Raw genomic sequence first — 13413 nt, 5'->3', positions numbered from 1 at the left:
CAAGTGAAAACAATTGCAATAGTCATTTTTTCTACTAGAAATACTTGTTTATTAATGGGTATTAATGTAATATTTGTAACTTAATTCAAGCAGATTGATATTAAATAATTCTTTGAGAGAATGATAAATACCCAGATAAATACCCAGGTAAAATTAAATAAATTAATTATAATGAATCAAAACCATATATAGCCTGACACTTCAGGGTATATAGGTGATTTTAGTTTCTCTCCTAGTTGTAGATTCCTAAGAGGCATTAAATTAGATGGTTATGTGGCAAGCATATTAATTTTCTTCAATATTGTAAAATTTCTTACCTTAAGAAAGAAGACTAATTAAATTTGTTATGTATATTAGGAACACTGGCTGTCCATTAACAACCAAGAACAGGCACTTTTTTACATTTCATTTTCCTTACAAAGAGAACTACATCTTATATTTTTAAACCATTTTATCATGACCGTAAAATAATTTCCTATACTATGAGAATGTAAAAACCTGTGAAGCTGACATGCAAAGATGATGTTGTACTACTGAAATTGAATAAAAGTAGGCTGCAACTTAGATGAAATCATTTCTGAAAACTGGAAAATATCCTTTAAAAAGGCAACAATCTATTCTGCAATTTTTTTCCTGAAGGTTGCCCTAATAAACTATACCACCGCTAGAGACTAATAGTTCTTATCAGGAAAAAAATAGTCTAGAGGCTACCTAATTATTTAAAGTTGGCATGCATTCTCTCAACAGCTGGATAATTATGATAAAAAAAATATTTGTGAACAAACAGATCTTAGAGATAAGAATACAAATAATTCTCAATTTATGACCAAAGTTCTGATGGACCCCTCAAAAAAGCTACTTGCAACCTGACTTTGAAGTTCCAACTTCAGTTCCTCCAGTCATGTGACTGTATTTTGGGCAGCCCAATTTATAGCTGTTTGCAGTGCTTTGCTGTCATGTGACTAATTTACAACACTTTTGTCAGGAACCAGTATTTATTTCCAGTTTTCAACAAAACCCAGCCCATAATGAACAATGGGTTCATTTAACAGCCATGGTGTTTGCTTAACAACTAACATGTTCATTTAATGTTCACTGCCATGTAACGTACTGGAGGGCTACAAGAGAATCAGTCCTGTTTTAGTACACATATAAGCACTATAAACACTATAATATCTGTATCACAACATATTCTGATTATATTTTAAGATTTGAATAGAAACTCAAATTCAATAGTTACAGATGATATAATATAGGCACTGAAGGTATGACTGTTCATAAGGGTACTGGGCCAAGATACTGAGTCCAGCTTTGAAAGATGTTTCATAAAGATGAAAGCTAGTCATAACTAGCACATATTTTGTTTGGTGTTTTTGTCTTTGTCTTTAAATTTGTTAAAAGCCATTTTGAATTGCAAGATCATATAAATTGAAAAAAATAAAATAAATGGATTAAAGAACAAAAAACTCTATTTCATACTACTCTTCATGGGCTTGAGTAAAAAGCATTAAAAGTAATCTTGCTCTTAGGCATACAGTCTAAAACAAGTAACAGAAAAAGACTTGAGAGGGCGGGGAGAAAAGTAAACTCTAGTTCTCAATGATATATTTGATTGGCCCTCTATCCCTGAAATTTTCAAAAATGACTTCAATGTTATAATCAGTATAATTGTTTCTTTGAATTGCCAAAGCAAAAATATAAATAGATGATTAGCAATTTATACTATGAAAAGCTTTAGCTGTCCAGTCATTTCCCCTTCTTCCAGAACAGATAAATGGATTTAAACAATCACAAACCTGATAATATGATTTAATTTGTCTTATTAAAATAGACAAATTTTGAATTCGAAGTGATGCATCATTGTTGATCTTCTTATTTATTCTTTGACTAGGTACTTTAGGATTTCTGGGGGAAAATTGAAATAAATAAGTACTGTCAATTTATTTGAATTTCACAAAGAAAAAGTTACAGATCAGCAAACAATAAATCCTAAAATACTTAGGGTACTTAATTTATAATTTACATAATGTTGGAACTACACAGCAGGCACATTAAGCATTGTTTACAGTAGATGTTATATATTACTGCATAGATCAAGCCTTTTGTGGCTTTGAGTTTCATTTTTTAAGGAAGTTATAGGAGGAGAAGCTTAACATGATTTCTACTATAGCTGAATGCCCAGAATATATGGAACAAAACATAGGCTAAGATAAGCAATTTAAAGAAATAAACTTGATGATAGTAAGAGCATTTAACTGCCATGTTACATTTGCGCTCTTTCCTGCTGTGAATAAATATACAATATGTATACAAATATAAGGACAATTTTCCAGAATCGGAGAAACCACAAATACAGGTAAATCTCAAGTTATGACCACAATTGAGCCAGAAATTTATGTTGTTAAGTGAGAAATTTGTTGAATAAGTTTTGCCCCATTTTACAACTTTTCTTGCCACATTTATTAAGTGAATCACTGCAATTGTTAAATTAGTAACACAGTTGTTAAATGACTCTGGCATCATTGATTTTGCTTGTCAGAAGGTCGCAAAGGGGGATCAACATGACTTCGGGAAACTGCAATCATAAATGTCAGTCAGTTGTCAAGCATCCGAATGTAAATCACATGACCATGGGGATGCTGCAATGGTGTGGAAAATGGTCATAAATCACTTTTTTCAGTGCCATTGTAACTTTGAATGGTTACTAAATTAACTATTGTAAGTTGAGGACTACCTGTATACAGTCATATGAAAAAGAAAGTACCCTCTCTTTGAGTATTATTGTTTTATGTAGCAAGACATAATAAAAATCATTTTGTACTTAGTGGTTTTTAAAAGTAGGTAAATGCAACCTAATGAACAACAACACATGACATATTACATCATGTCATCATTTATTTTACAAAAAGAAAGTCAAAATGAAGACATCAACAATGATCTTAGAGAAACACCTGTTGCTGCTTATCAATTTGGGAACTGTAATAAGGCCATTTCCAAACAATTTAAAATTCATCATTTTACAGTGATGAAGATTATTCACAAGTGGAAACCATTAAAGACAGATGCGAATCTTCCCAGGAATGGATGTCCCAGCAAATTCACCCAAGGTCAGAACATGCAATGCGCAGGAAAATTGTAAGAGTTATATCTCTGACTCTACAGACCTGTTAGCATGTTAAATGTTAACGTTCATGACAATATAATTAGAGAAAGACTGTATATGTATGATATGTTTGGAAGAGTTGCCAGGAAAAGGTCTCTTCTCTCTAAAAAGAATATGGTAGCACACTTTAGGTTTGCAAAGTTGCATTTAAATAAATCCCAAGATTTCTGGAACACTTGGATAGATACCAACAGTCAAGTACGGTGATGGAGGAGCGATGATTTGGGCTTCTTTTGCAGTCATAGGACCTGGGCACCTTGCAGTCATTGAGTCAACCATAAACTCCTCTGTATACCAAAGTATTCTAGAGTCAAATATGAAGCCATCTGTCTGACAGTTAAAGCTTGGCCAACACTGGGACATGCACAGGAAAATTATCCCAAGCACATCAGCAAATCTACAACAGAATGGCTGAAAAAGAAAAGAATCAAGATGTTGCAATGGCCCAGTCAAAGTCCAGACCAAAACCTGACTGAAATGCTGTGATGGGACCTCAAAGTTCATGAATCAACACCCACAAACCTCAATGAACTGAAGCTATGTTGTGAAGAGGACTGGGCCAAAATTCCTCCACAACAATGTGAGAAACTGATAAGTCATACAGAAAGTGATTACTTCAAGTTAATACTACTAAATGTGATTCTACAAGCTATTGAATCATAAGATATACTTAGTTTTTCACACATTGCTTCTCCATTTTGGCTGTCTTTTGGTAAAATAAATGATGACATGGTATAATGTCATGTGTGGTTGTTCATCTGAGGTTGTATTTACCTACTTTTAAGAACTGCCAAGGACCAGATGATTTTCACTATGTCCTGATATATAACCATAGAATAAAAGATGGTGTAATTTCTTTTTCACATGACTGTATAATAAAATCTAAAAAAGTCAAACTATAATTAGTAAATCATATTAGCAAACACAGTAACTAAGATTTGAGAAAACATCTGAATGGCTATAGAGACAATCTGGCAAATAGAACAGATTCTTTATTGCAGATACCCCCAATCTTCTTCTTAGTAAGATAAAGAATGGTTTCTACAGTATTATTTCCTTCTATGTATATAAGTGCTGCTCCAGGGCTTAAACCCTGAGCTTCTTTTCTCCTACCATTTTTGTACTAGACAGCTGTTTCTCACTATAGTACTTAGCTATTTTCAGAAGGCCCGTTTTTATATAATGGTTTTGTTCCAAGGATACAAACTCCAACTCTCACATGTACCTACAGTCACCATATGTCCTTTATCATGGGGCATATAGTATAGTTTTATAGGTATCGTATAATATACATCCTTTATGTCAGAAAGCTATCCTTTAGATTTATTTATTTTCTTGGGTTTGTTTTTGAATTTTCTTTGTAAATGAAAGTTATAAACACATTTTTTTTATCCTTGTGAACTTCTCAGCCTTGCCTTCTTTTCAGGTTTGTCCTTTATTTCTTCCGGGATAAAATGGTCACTCTAATATTAGAAAGAATGTGAGAATGATCTATCTATTGGCTTTTTCTACCACCAGCCCTGCCTGATCCAACTAGCATAACCTGCAAGAATATATAATTAGAATTGGAATAACAGAGTTAGAAGGGACCCTATAAGTCTTCTAGTCCAATGCCCTGTTTAGGCAGGAAACCCTATACCACTTCAGACAAATGGTTATCCAATCTGTTCTTAAAAAAAGACAAAAAAGACAAAAAAGAACAAAGAAAAAAAATACAGCCTTCTTTTAGGACTTGCTGCCACTGCTTTCTTTTCTTCTATCAATCTCCCAAACAAAGCCCAAAGAAGCAAAATGCTTTCTCCTTTCTGTTAAAGTGAAGAATAAAAGAACATCTTCACCCCATTATCTTGTCCATCTGGAGAGGATGTTTGAGTTGATACAATTTACTACCAAAATATTTGTATTTGTATTTCTTTATTGTATTTCTTTATTAAGAACACCCAACAGCAAAAATAGGTAAATTTAGACTTAAATAAAAGTATTATGCTTCAAACAGAATAGATGAAAAACTGACAAACATAATTACACCTGAGACAATCAAATGTACACTGATTATTTGCCTTGAACAAATACAACCTTAACACCACTTTCTCTCAGATGGTCACTACATATATTTGTTTCTGTGCATTTAGATTTCTTATTGAGACCTGGAAGATTTCATACCACTACTTTGGGGAAACAGGCTTAGATTCTCGCTATTGGTCTTCAGAGGAAATTCAACAAAAGCAAAATCTTCTAATATAGTAAACTCACAGAATTATAAGGGTGGGAAACTCCCTTGGAAGTTATCTAGTCAAACCTTCTGCTCAAGTTAGGAAACCTTATACCCACCCCAGAAAAATGTTCGTCCACTTTTATTTCTATAAAGTGATACATGGCACACTAAAGTACATTATTTTCACGATTAGCAGCCCAGAATCTATGACATACACCCCAAAGGGTTCAGTTTGTCCAGTTTATTTGACTAATTAGTCTGATATAGCTTTCTATATTGTTAAAGTTAGTTCGATTGTAAATTTAATAGGAAATTAGGTTAGAATTCCTGGATTCCTTTGCAGAATAGCTGCAAGAATTAGCTTTCCCCCCATCCTGTAGATGGTGGCTCTGATTTTCATTTAGAGTTTTTATTTATGGAAATATCAGCTAGCCACAATAAATGTGACCAGAGTTCCAGCTAGGAGAAAAAGAACTGGTAATTGCTAAATTATCTTCAGCCTGCAACATAGTAGGTCCCTTATGTTAATGATAAGCTTTGCTTTGTGTAATGAGCATGATCATATTCCTTCTCAGTGATCCATTTTCCACAAAAGCATGTAGACATGAGCAGCCCCTATTTTCCCTAAGCAAAATATACCCAGGATGAGTTTATTCTTTAAATCATTAATAAGTAGTAAGTTTTTCATTTCAAGGTCTTTGGTATATTGTCCATATAAATGGTGGTAAGTTCAAGAATATACTTGACATGTTTTTTTTATTAATGTACTACAGATAATTTCCATCAAAATACAACTGCTTTATTCATCACATTAGCAAAATGTAACTGTTTTGAAAAATGTTATTCTGAATTTTTTTTCAAAATACAGCAACATAATTTAAAATTTGTGGTGTGACAATTACAACAGTTGTTGATACTGCACAGGTCTCACTTGTGTGTTTGAGCTTCTGTTTCATTTTATGTACACCAATTAGAAAAACATACTCATTTGGGAAATGAACTAACAGCATCCCAGGGTCACATGACCCACCATACACCACCTTTCCAGGAGACCTCCAACAAGCAAATGGAGGAAGTCAGATTTGCTTAATGACCATGGTGATTCACTTAATGGCCATGGCAAAAAGATCATAAAATTAAACATGAAAACCATAACAACCATATCACTTAACAATGGAAGTTCTGGTCCAATTGTGTTTGTAAGTTAAGGGCTACTTGTGGATTTATTTTAAAAACGACATCCTTATCAATGGAATGAGTTCCATTAGCAGAAAGAAAGTTATTGTTTCCTCAGCCCTTGTACCCCATCTCTTAAAACAGAGGAGAGAGGAAAAAGATATTAGATAAGCAAAATTTCACTCATTGACATTACATTTTACTCAACATTTCTAGCAAATGAACATCCAAGAAAATTAATATATAAGATTATAATTTAAATACAAATTGACAATTCTATTTCTGCAAGGTTACAGAAAAATATTTAATAATATTGTGCTACATCTCACTTAATTTTTACTAGTTCCTGCATGAGTTTTATCAATGCATCAACACATGTATATAACATACCACCATCATAATAACGCAGCATTTATTATTTGTAAAAAAAACTGAATAAATTTATAGAGTAACTGGAGTGGAAGATAACTCATATCTGAAACCATACAAAACTACTTCCATGGAAGTTAAATAGTGCAGGACCAAATAAGTCAGTGATTAGACTCTGGGTGACTTACTACATATCCAGTATATTAAGTTAAAAGAACACAACTAAAACAATATTGGATAACACAGCACTAATATTCTAAAAAGTGAACAATAAAAATACTGCTTTGAAAATATTTTAAATACCAACATAAACCCCTTGATTCTGCACTGTACCTAAACAGCAATATGGATGAAATAATTTCTGAACAGCAAATTCAATAGTCAAAATAGATAAGTATTTTAAGGCAATTATTCCTACATAGTTCAATAATTCATTCTTTAAAGCAGAGAAAAGCATAGCAAAATAGGGCAGATTTGTCTAGAAGTCAGTAATTAGTGCAACTGTAAAAGCTAGCCTTAAGCTACTATACTTTTAAAAGCAACCTACATATGACAAGTTACATTAATTTCAATTGGGGAGAAAAGAGGCAAGAACACCCAGAATGTTGTTTGTTAAAAAAGAAAAAGTACAGAAAATAGATGAAAGTCTGTCATTTCTCAGAATCTATCAGAGTTATAAGATATATTCAACTATCACATTATCAGGGATTAGTTATCTTTTCATTCAGCAAAATATCACAAATGGGTATAATATAGCCATTATGCTACCAGATTTCTAAATCTAAACAGACCACAAATCCCATTCTGTTCACTGAGGATATTTAATAAGACATGCTACTTTACCATATGAACTTTTGAAAAATTATTTGTATAGCTATATAAATCTATTTATATAAATAACATAAACTGTTCTATCATTCATACTTGTTAGACCTAAATACAAACAACCAATCCCTCAAATATACCAAGTAAAATAGATCCCAAAGTAGTCTCTATTTTGGTTTTCAAATAGATTTCAACACAACTTCACAGAATGTCTTCAAACATATCATTGTTTTATACACATATAAGATACTAAAATCAATTGAACAATCTCATTATATATATATTAGTAGCTTCTTTCTTTTTTCATTGGCTATCTAAATGCATATACTTTAGGATCGCGTGAATTATTTGAGATCATGAAAGAATTATATTACAATATTGCCACTTTTGGAAGAAGAAAAAAAGAAGCATGCAGTATAATCATCAGGGGAGTCTTTGACTAAAGCTAAATTAAACATACCTACAGATATTGAAAGGCGTAATTTTCAAAGGCATTAGCGGTCTGAGTAATTTAATACTGTAGTTTGATTTATATTCTAGAGTCTAAGTGCATGAACAATTTTCAGTAGCATGGCAGTTTTTGTCAGTGTATTTATACTTATTTTTCATGTGACCTTTCTGAAAGTTAAAATCCGATTAAAAATGAAATATTTATCCAGCTTATTTTATTAAGATTCTGCATTGAGCAAAAATGACTACGTGTTGTACATTTTGTTGATTAATACAAGCATAAGGCTACTTGCTTGGAAGTATATTCAAAAGTGAACAGATAAACTTAAGTAGTGTTTAAAAGATTGTGAACCCTTTTAAACTGTTGATATTTCTGCATAATATTTGCACCCCACCTCACAGGATTGTTGTTGTGGGGAAAATAGGAGGAGGAGGGTGTATTGGATATGTTCACTTCCTTGAGTTATTTGTAAAAAAAATAAAGGCAGGATAGAAACAAACATGATTGGTTCTGCATACAAATTATAAAACTAGATAAAGACATCCAATTAAACAAATGAGTCAAAAAAAACTTGTTTATTAATTTATTGAGGAAAATCTTCCAGAGTCAGTTTGGTATAGCAGTTAAGGCGCTGGCCTTGGAAACCAGGAGACTGTGAGTTCTAGCCCTGCTCTAGGGATGAAAGTCAGTGGGGAGATTTTCAGCTAGTCGCTCTTAGTCCAACTCACCTCACGGTGTTTTTGTGGATAAGAGGTGAAAGTTCTACATATGTTTGCTACCTTGAGATATATATTTAAAAAGTGGGATAAAAACATAATCATCATCTTCATCTTTCTAGACTACTGGCTTTTACTCAAATAGCAGGTGGCAACCAAGCCTAGGAGGATATTTGCATAGATCCATTTTGTATACCAATTACATCAATTTCTACACAAAGTTGGTCATGCTTTGGTCACTTCCTGCCTGGATTCTGGCAATGCCATCTGGAATCCTCCCTATAGAACATCCACATAATTACATACATACCATAACAAGTCCATGTAGTGCCTCTACTTTATTAGCTGCATGGGCTGCTGGTAGGCTTCTAAAGGTAATGCAATCACCTATAAGGCCTCTATGACAGATAGACATGGAGAAAATCCATGTGGTCACTGAGAACTGACACAATTTGATAACACATAATCAATTTCCTCTTTAAAAGACTGACTTTCTGTAAATGGGCTTCTTTGTCTTTTCTGGCTAAGACCTCTTCTCAGCCATATCTCATTTATCATTTACTGTAGTTAGTTTTGAGAGATCAATTCACTGTACACAAGTCTTGATTAGTGGAGATTACATAGTTGGGATATTAAAAATTGTAGAACAGAAATAACAAAAAGGAATACAGACATTAATAAGAATACTGAGGAGCATTTTATAGTCCTATAAGCAAACCATTTTTGAAAAATATATGTCAATGAATATTTTATATCTATTATTATTGTGAATATAAATCAAGAAAATATTAACAGCTTTATTTAAAAATATGATTATCACCCAATTTGCCTTTATCCAGACACAATATGTAGTAGAATATTTGTTAGTAATATTTCTATAGTGCAAGTTTCCAAATGGATAGCCATACACAGAATTATTTTTATACGTTCCTTTGTTGTTCAACATTTACACCTCATTTATAATCAAAGGGTATACAATGAGAAATGTTTTCTAGCCATTATTCTATTTGAATGAACTGATTTAACTTTCATTCCATCTCTAACAAAAAGTAAGATGGTCTTTTTGATCAAATTACCAAGGAAGCAGCAAATAGAGCTTTCATTTATTAGAAGTATTCAAGCAAATGAAGGAGAATTTGTGTCAGGAATACTTCAATCTGGAATCCAGCAGAGTTTAGGATTGGATTTGATGGAGTAAATAGCCCCTGCCAACCTCTTGATAACCTCTCGTCATGATACATGGCTGGCCAGAAAACAGCAGCTGAATCCCATTTCACTGGAGGAAGTGCCTTCTCAGCCATAAGAGATAACAACTGCCTCTACTGAGTAAGAACATAATCTCTATTCCCCTCTCCACCACAACTTCCAGACGTCTGATACTGCAAATCAAATGAGGGCTTCAATAATGCAGCCAACAACTACTGGCATGGTGGAGGTGACCAAACTACAAATTCTGCATGTTTCAGTTGGCTTTAGAGAAGGCAGACAATCTGATATTCATAGGATCCAGTATACAAGGGTTTCTGTCTCTCTATACTTCATTTTTTCTTTATATTCCTTAATTTTTTTTTAATGGAAGTTGAAATGCTGTGAAGGGCCAGCTTCTATTATCACTCCTGTTATTACTTCCACACCCTGCATGCACCTCCCAAATGAATTTTAGCAACGTGTCATGTCTTGGTCTAGACAAAGAGGGTTAAGCATTAAATTGCTAGTGGTTGTCCAACAGATATCTCCCATTCATATGCCTACTCTTAACCTCACAACCACTCCAACTGTCAGCAGGTCCTTTCTGTTGATGTGACTGTGTCAGTGGATGGTACTGAAGGTTCTCCAGAAAACTGGGAAGGTTAGTTTTGTTCCCAACTCCTCAGAAGATGCACAACCAGATTTGATTTTTTATTATATTTTTTATATCAAAACAGTTGAAATATGTCTTGCATTGTAAATACTTCTACAGATGTTTAAGGAAAGCAAATATTTTTTCATAAGATTCAGAATTCCCCCCTTGCCTCAGATATAGAACTCAACATTAACAAGAAAAGATAACAATTCAGCAATAAGAGCTACTTATATACTGCTTCATAGTGCTTTACAGAACTCTCTAAACAGTTTATAGAATCAGCATATTGCCCGCAACAATGTGGGTCCTCATTTTACTGACCTCGGAAGGATGGAAGGCTGACTCAACCTTAAGCCCATCAGGATCAAACTCCTGGCAGTGAGCAGAATTAGCCTCCAATGCTACATTCTAACCACTGCACCATCATGCCAATTTATTATTATAATAATTCATATTTAAAAGCAGACTGATAGCTTTATTTAATTATTATCTATTAGAGTAATACCCTGTCTTTCTGCCAGGAACCCAAGAAATGTTACAAGCATTGGCACTGAAATGCTTCTGAACTCAAATCAGACTCCCAGGTTAGGCTCCTTGGTCTCCAAAATGATATATATATATATCAGTGATATATTGTCCAAAGTCTCACATACTATCATATCTTTTTCTGTGTCCCTTATCATCATGTACAAATTCACAAAATGTCCAGGGGGCAAAAAAAGTTGCTGACCCCAACTAAAAAATTATTATCAGAAACATTATAGTAATACACTTTTATTTACAATTTTTAAAAATGCCTGTTATTCCAGTTTCCTCAATTTGGTTTGCAGCAATTTACTGAATCAGTACAACTTGACAAATGTCTCACTTTTCCATTGCTAACTGAAATTGTGCTTATTTGTGAATACTTTATTTAGGCCAAAAAGATTTAGTAAATTCTTGTGTCATATATATCCAGAATAATGATTCATATATGATGATTCCCACATGTTGAATCACTAGTTTCTGAGAGATGCTCTTGGGCAAATATACAACACAAGACGCTCGTATTTCTAAATCAGCCTTCTTCAACCTAATATTCTAAGGAAGTATTGATTTATCAATATTCATTCATCCAAATAGTATGGCCAAGTTGGGGAAATATCATCTAAACCTAAATGTAAAGCTTCTATGTAAGATTGGATCTTAGTCACAAATCTAAGCCCTTTGAATAGTAGATCCTCTTATTATAGTAAGTAATATTCATCCCACCAAATATGTATTTAACTGCATTACTAAATAAAATACAATCCCATAGAATCATTCTCTTCTATTTGCTTCATAAAGCATGTTTTGTACACTACTAATAAACTTTTATTTTTCAATGAACATAATAAAAAAAATTAATCACCTATAAAGACTAACATGATTGTTTTATTGTGAATCAACTGGAGAATTAATTAGACGTAATATTTATTGCAAAATACATGCATCGAAATCAAATGTATAGTCCTTAATTGGAGCATGTTAAATCCTCCATATTTTTGTTCTGTCTTTCAATATATATTAGTGCAATATAAATATATTAAAGCTGTAGTTAGCCTAATCAATGAAATTTAGTTCAAAACAAATACTTCTAGAATCAAGATATAGATAAATCATGCTACATTTTAATAAACAACTGATTAAAATCAGGCATTTGCTATTCCATATGCTCCCTACCAATGCAGGGATGGGCCACAAATAACAGGGAGGTTATTATTATGCACAAGCAAGGTGCAGTGCTTAACCCTTTATTATTTCTGCCTGATTATCTCTTCTTGCACCCCCTCACTTTTTTTCACTAAAATCACACAGAGATTTGTAAAACATTGAAAATATAATAGCGTAGAAAAGCAGCATACTTCTATGTTATAAAATCAAGTAACAGGGAATAAAATGAGAATATGGTTCTGTTCTGTTCCTACATAACCTGAAAGAAAATAAGGTCACAGAGTGAGCTATCTTCTTGGACGAATTCTTAAAGCAAAACATTAAAAAGCAACGAAAACACAGAACAACTTACATTTGCAACATAACTTCATTTAAGAAAACTCCATCTAGAAGTGCAACATATTCTTCCAGGTTGCTAGCATTTTGTCCAGCTAAGGATCCAAATGTCTTAACCTAGAATACAGAACATATTTATCATCACTATGACATGAATTCTGCCTGTACTTGCCAAGAAATCATTTATATAAATTCCATTACTGATCAACAAATGCTTACCCAGGTAACAAGTGGGCTGGATATGAAGACCTCCAAAAGAGGTGTGAATATCTCATTTTCCATGTTTTAATAAAATATCTGAATTATAAAAGGTTAGAGGAGAAAAGTCTCTTCTTTGCGGTAATTCCGTGAAATGCCCAACGTCTTCAGGAAGAATATACCCTGGCTAGTTCCCAAATAAAATTCAAAAGTAGTCAGAGCTGTGGCAACAAAGATTTCATTATCCACCTCGTCCAAAAACGGAGCGATCGGGAGGCCATGGACGTTCTTGGGGGTTTTCGCCTACGGCTCCGACTGACTCTTTCTTTCCTCCTCTTTCCGCGCTGAAGGGGAAGGAGAAAGGAGAAACCCGACGACGATCCTACATCAGCCGCAAACTCTCCCCCCCCCACCCCCCTCTCTCTAGGC

General features: G+C 33.4%; 1 protein-coding gene across 4 annotated transcripts in view; it reads right to left on the bottom strand.

Moving 5' to 3' along the window:
• The window catches only part of CCDC88A (coiled-coil and HOOK domain protein 88A), a 96827-nt gene extending 83632 nt beyond the window's left edge, over positions 1–13195 (bottom strand). For all 4 annotated transcript variants that reach the window (XM_087930473.1, XM_026696044.2, XM_026696043.2 and 1 more), the window contains exons 1-3: positions 13006–13195; positions 12803–12903; positions 1797–1905 (exon numbers count right to left, since the gene is read on the bottom strand). In XM_087930473.1, the coding sequence (XP_087786599.1) occupies positions 1797–1905; positions 12803–12903; positions 13006–13068 (273 nt within the window). In that variant the 5' untranslated portion in view covers positions 13069–13195. The remainder of the gene's footprint in view (positions 1–1796; positions 1906–12802; positions 12904–13005) is intronic.
• Between the last annotated feature and the right edge of the window lie 218 nt (positions 13196–13413).

Source organism: Pseudonaja textilis, chromosome 1, assembly GCF_049901715.1.
Source record: "Pseudonaja textilis isolate UNSWEBS1 chromosome 1, rPseTex1.2, whole genome shotgun sequence".
In the NCBI taxonomy this organism is placed as follows: Eukaryota; Metazoa; Chordata; class Lepidosauria; order Squamata; family Elapidae; genus Pseudonaja; species Pseudonaja textilis.
This window is presented reverse-complemented; position numbering and strand designations above follow the sequence as displayed.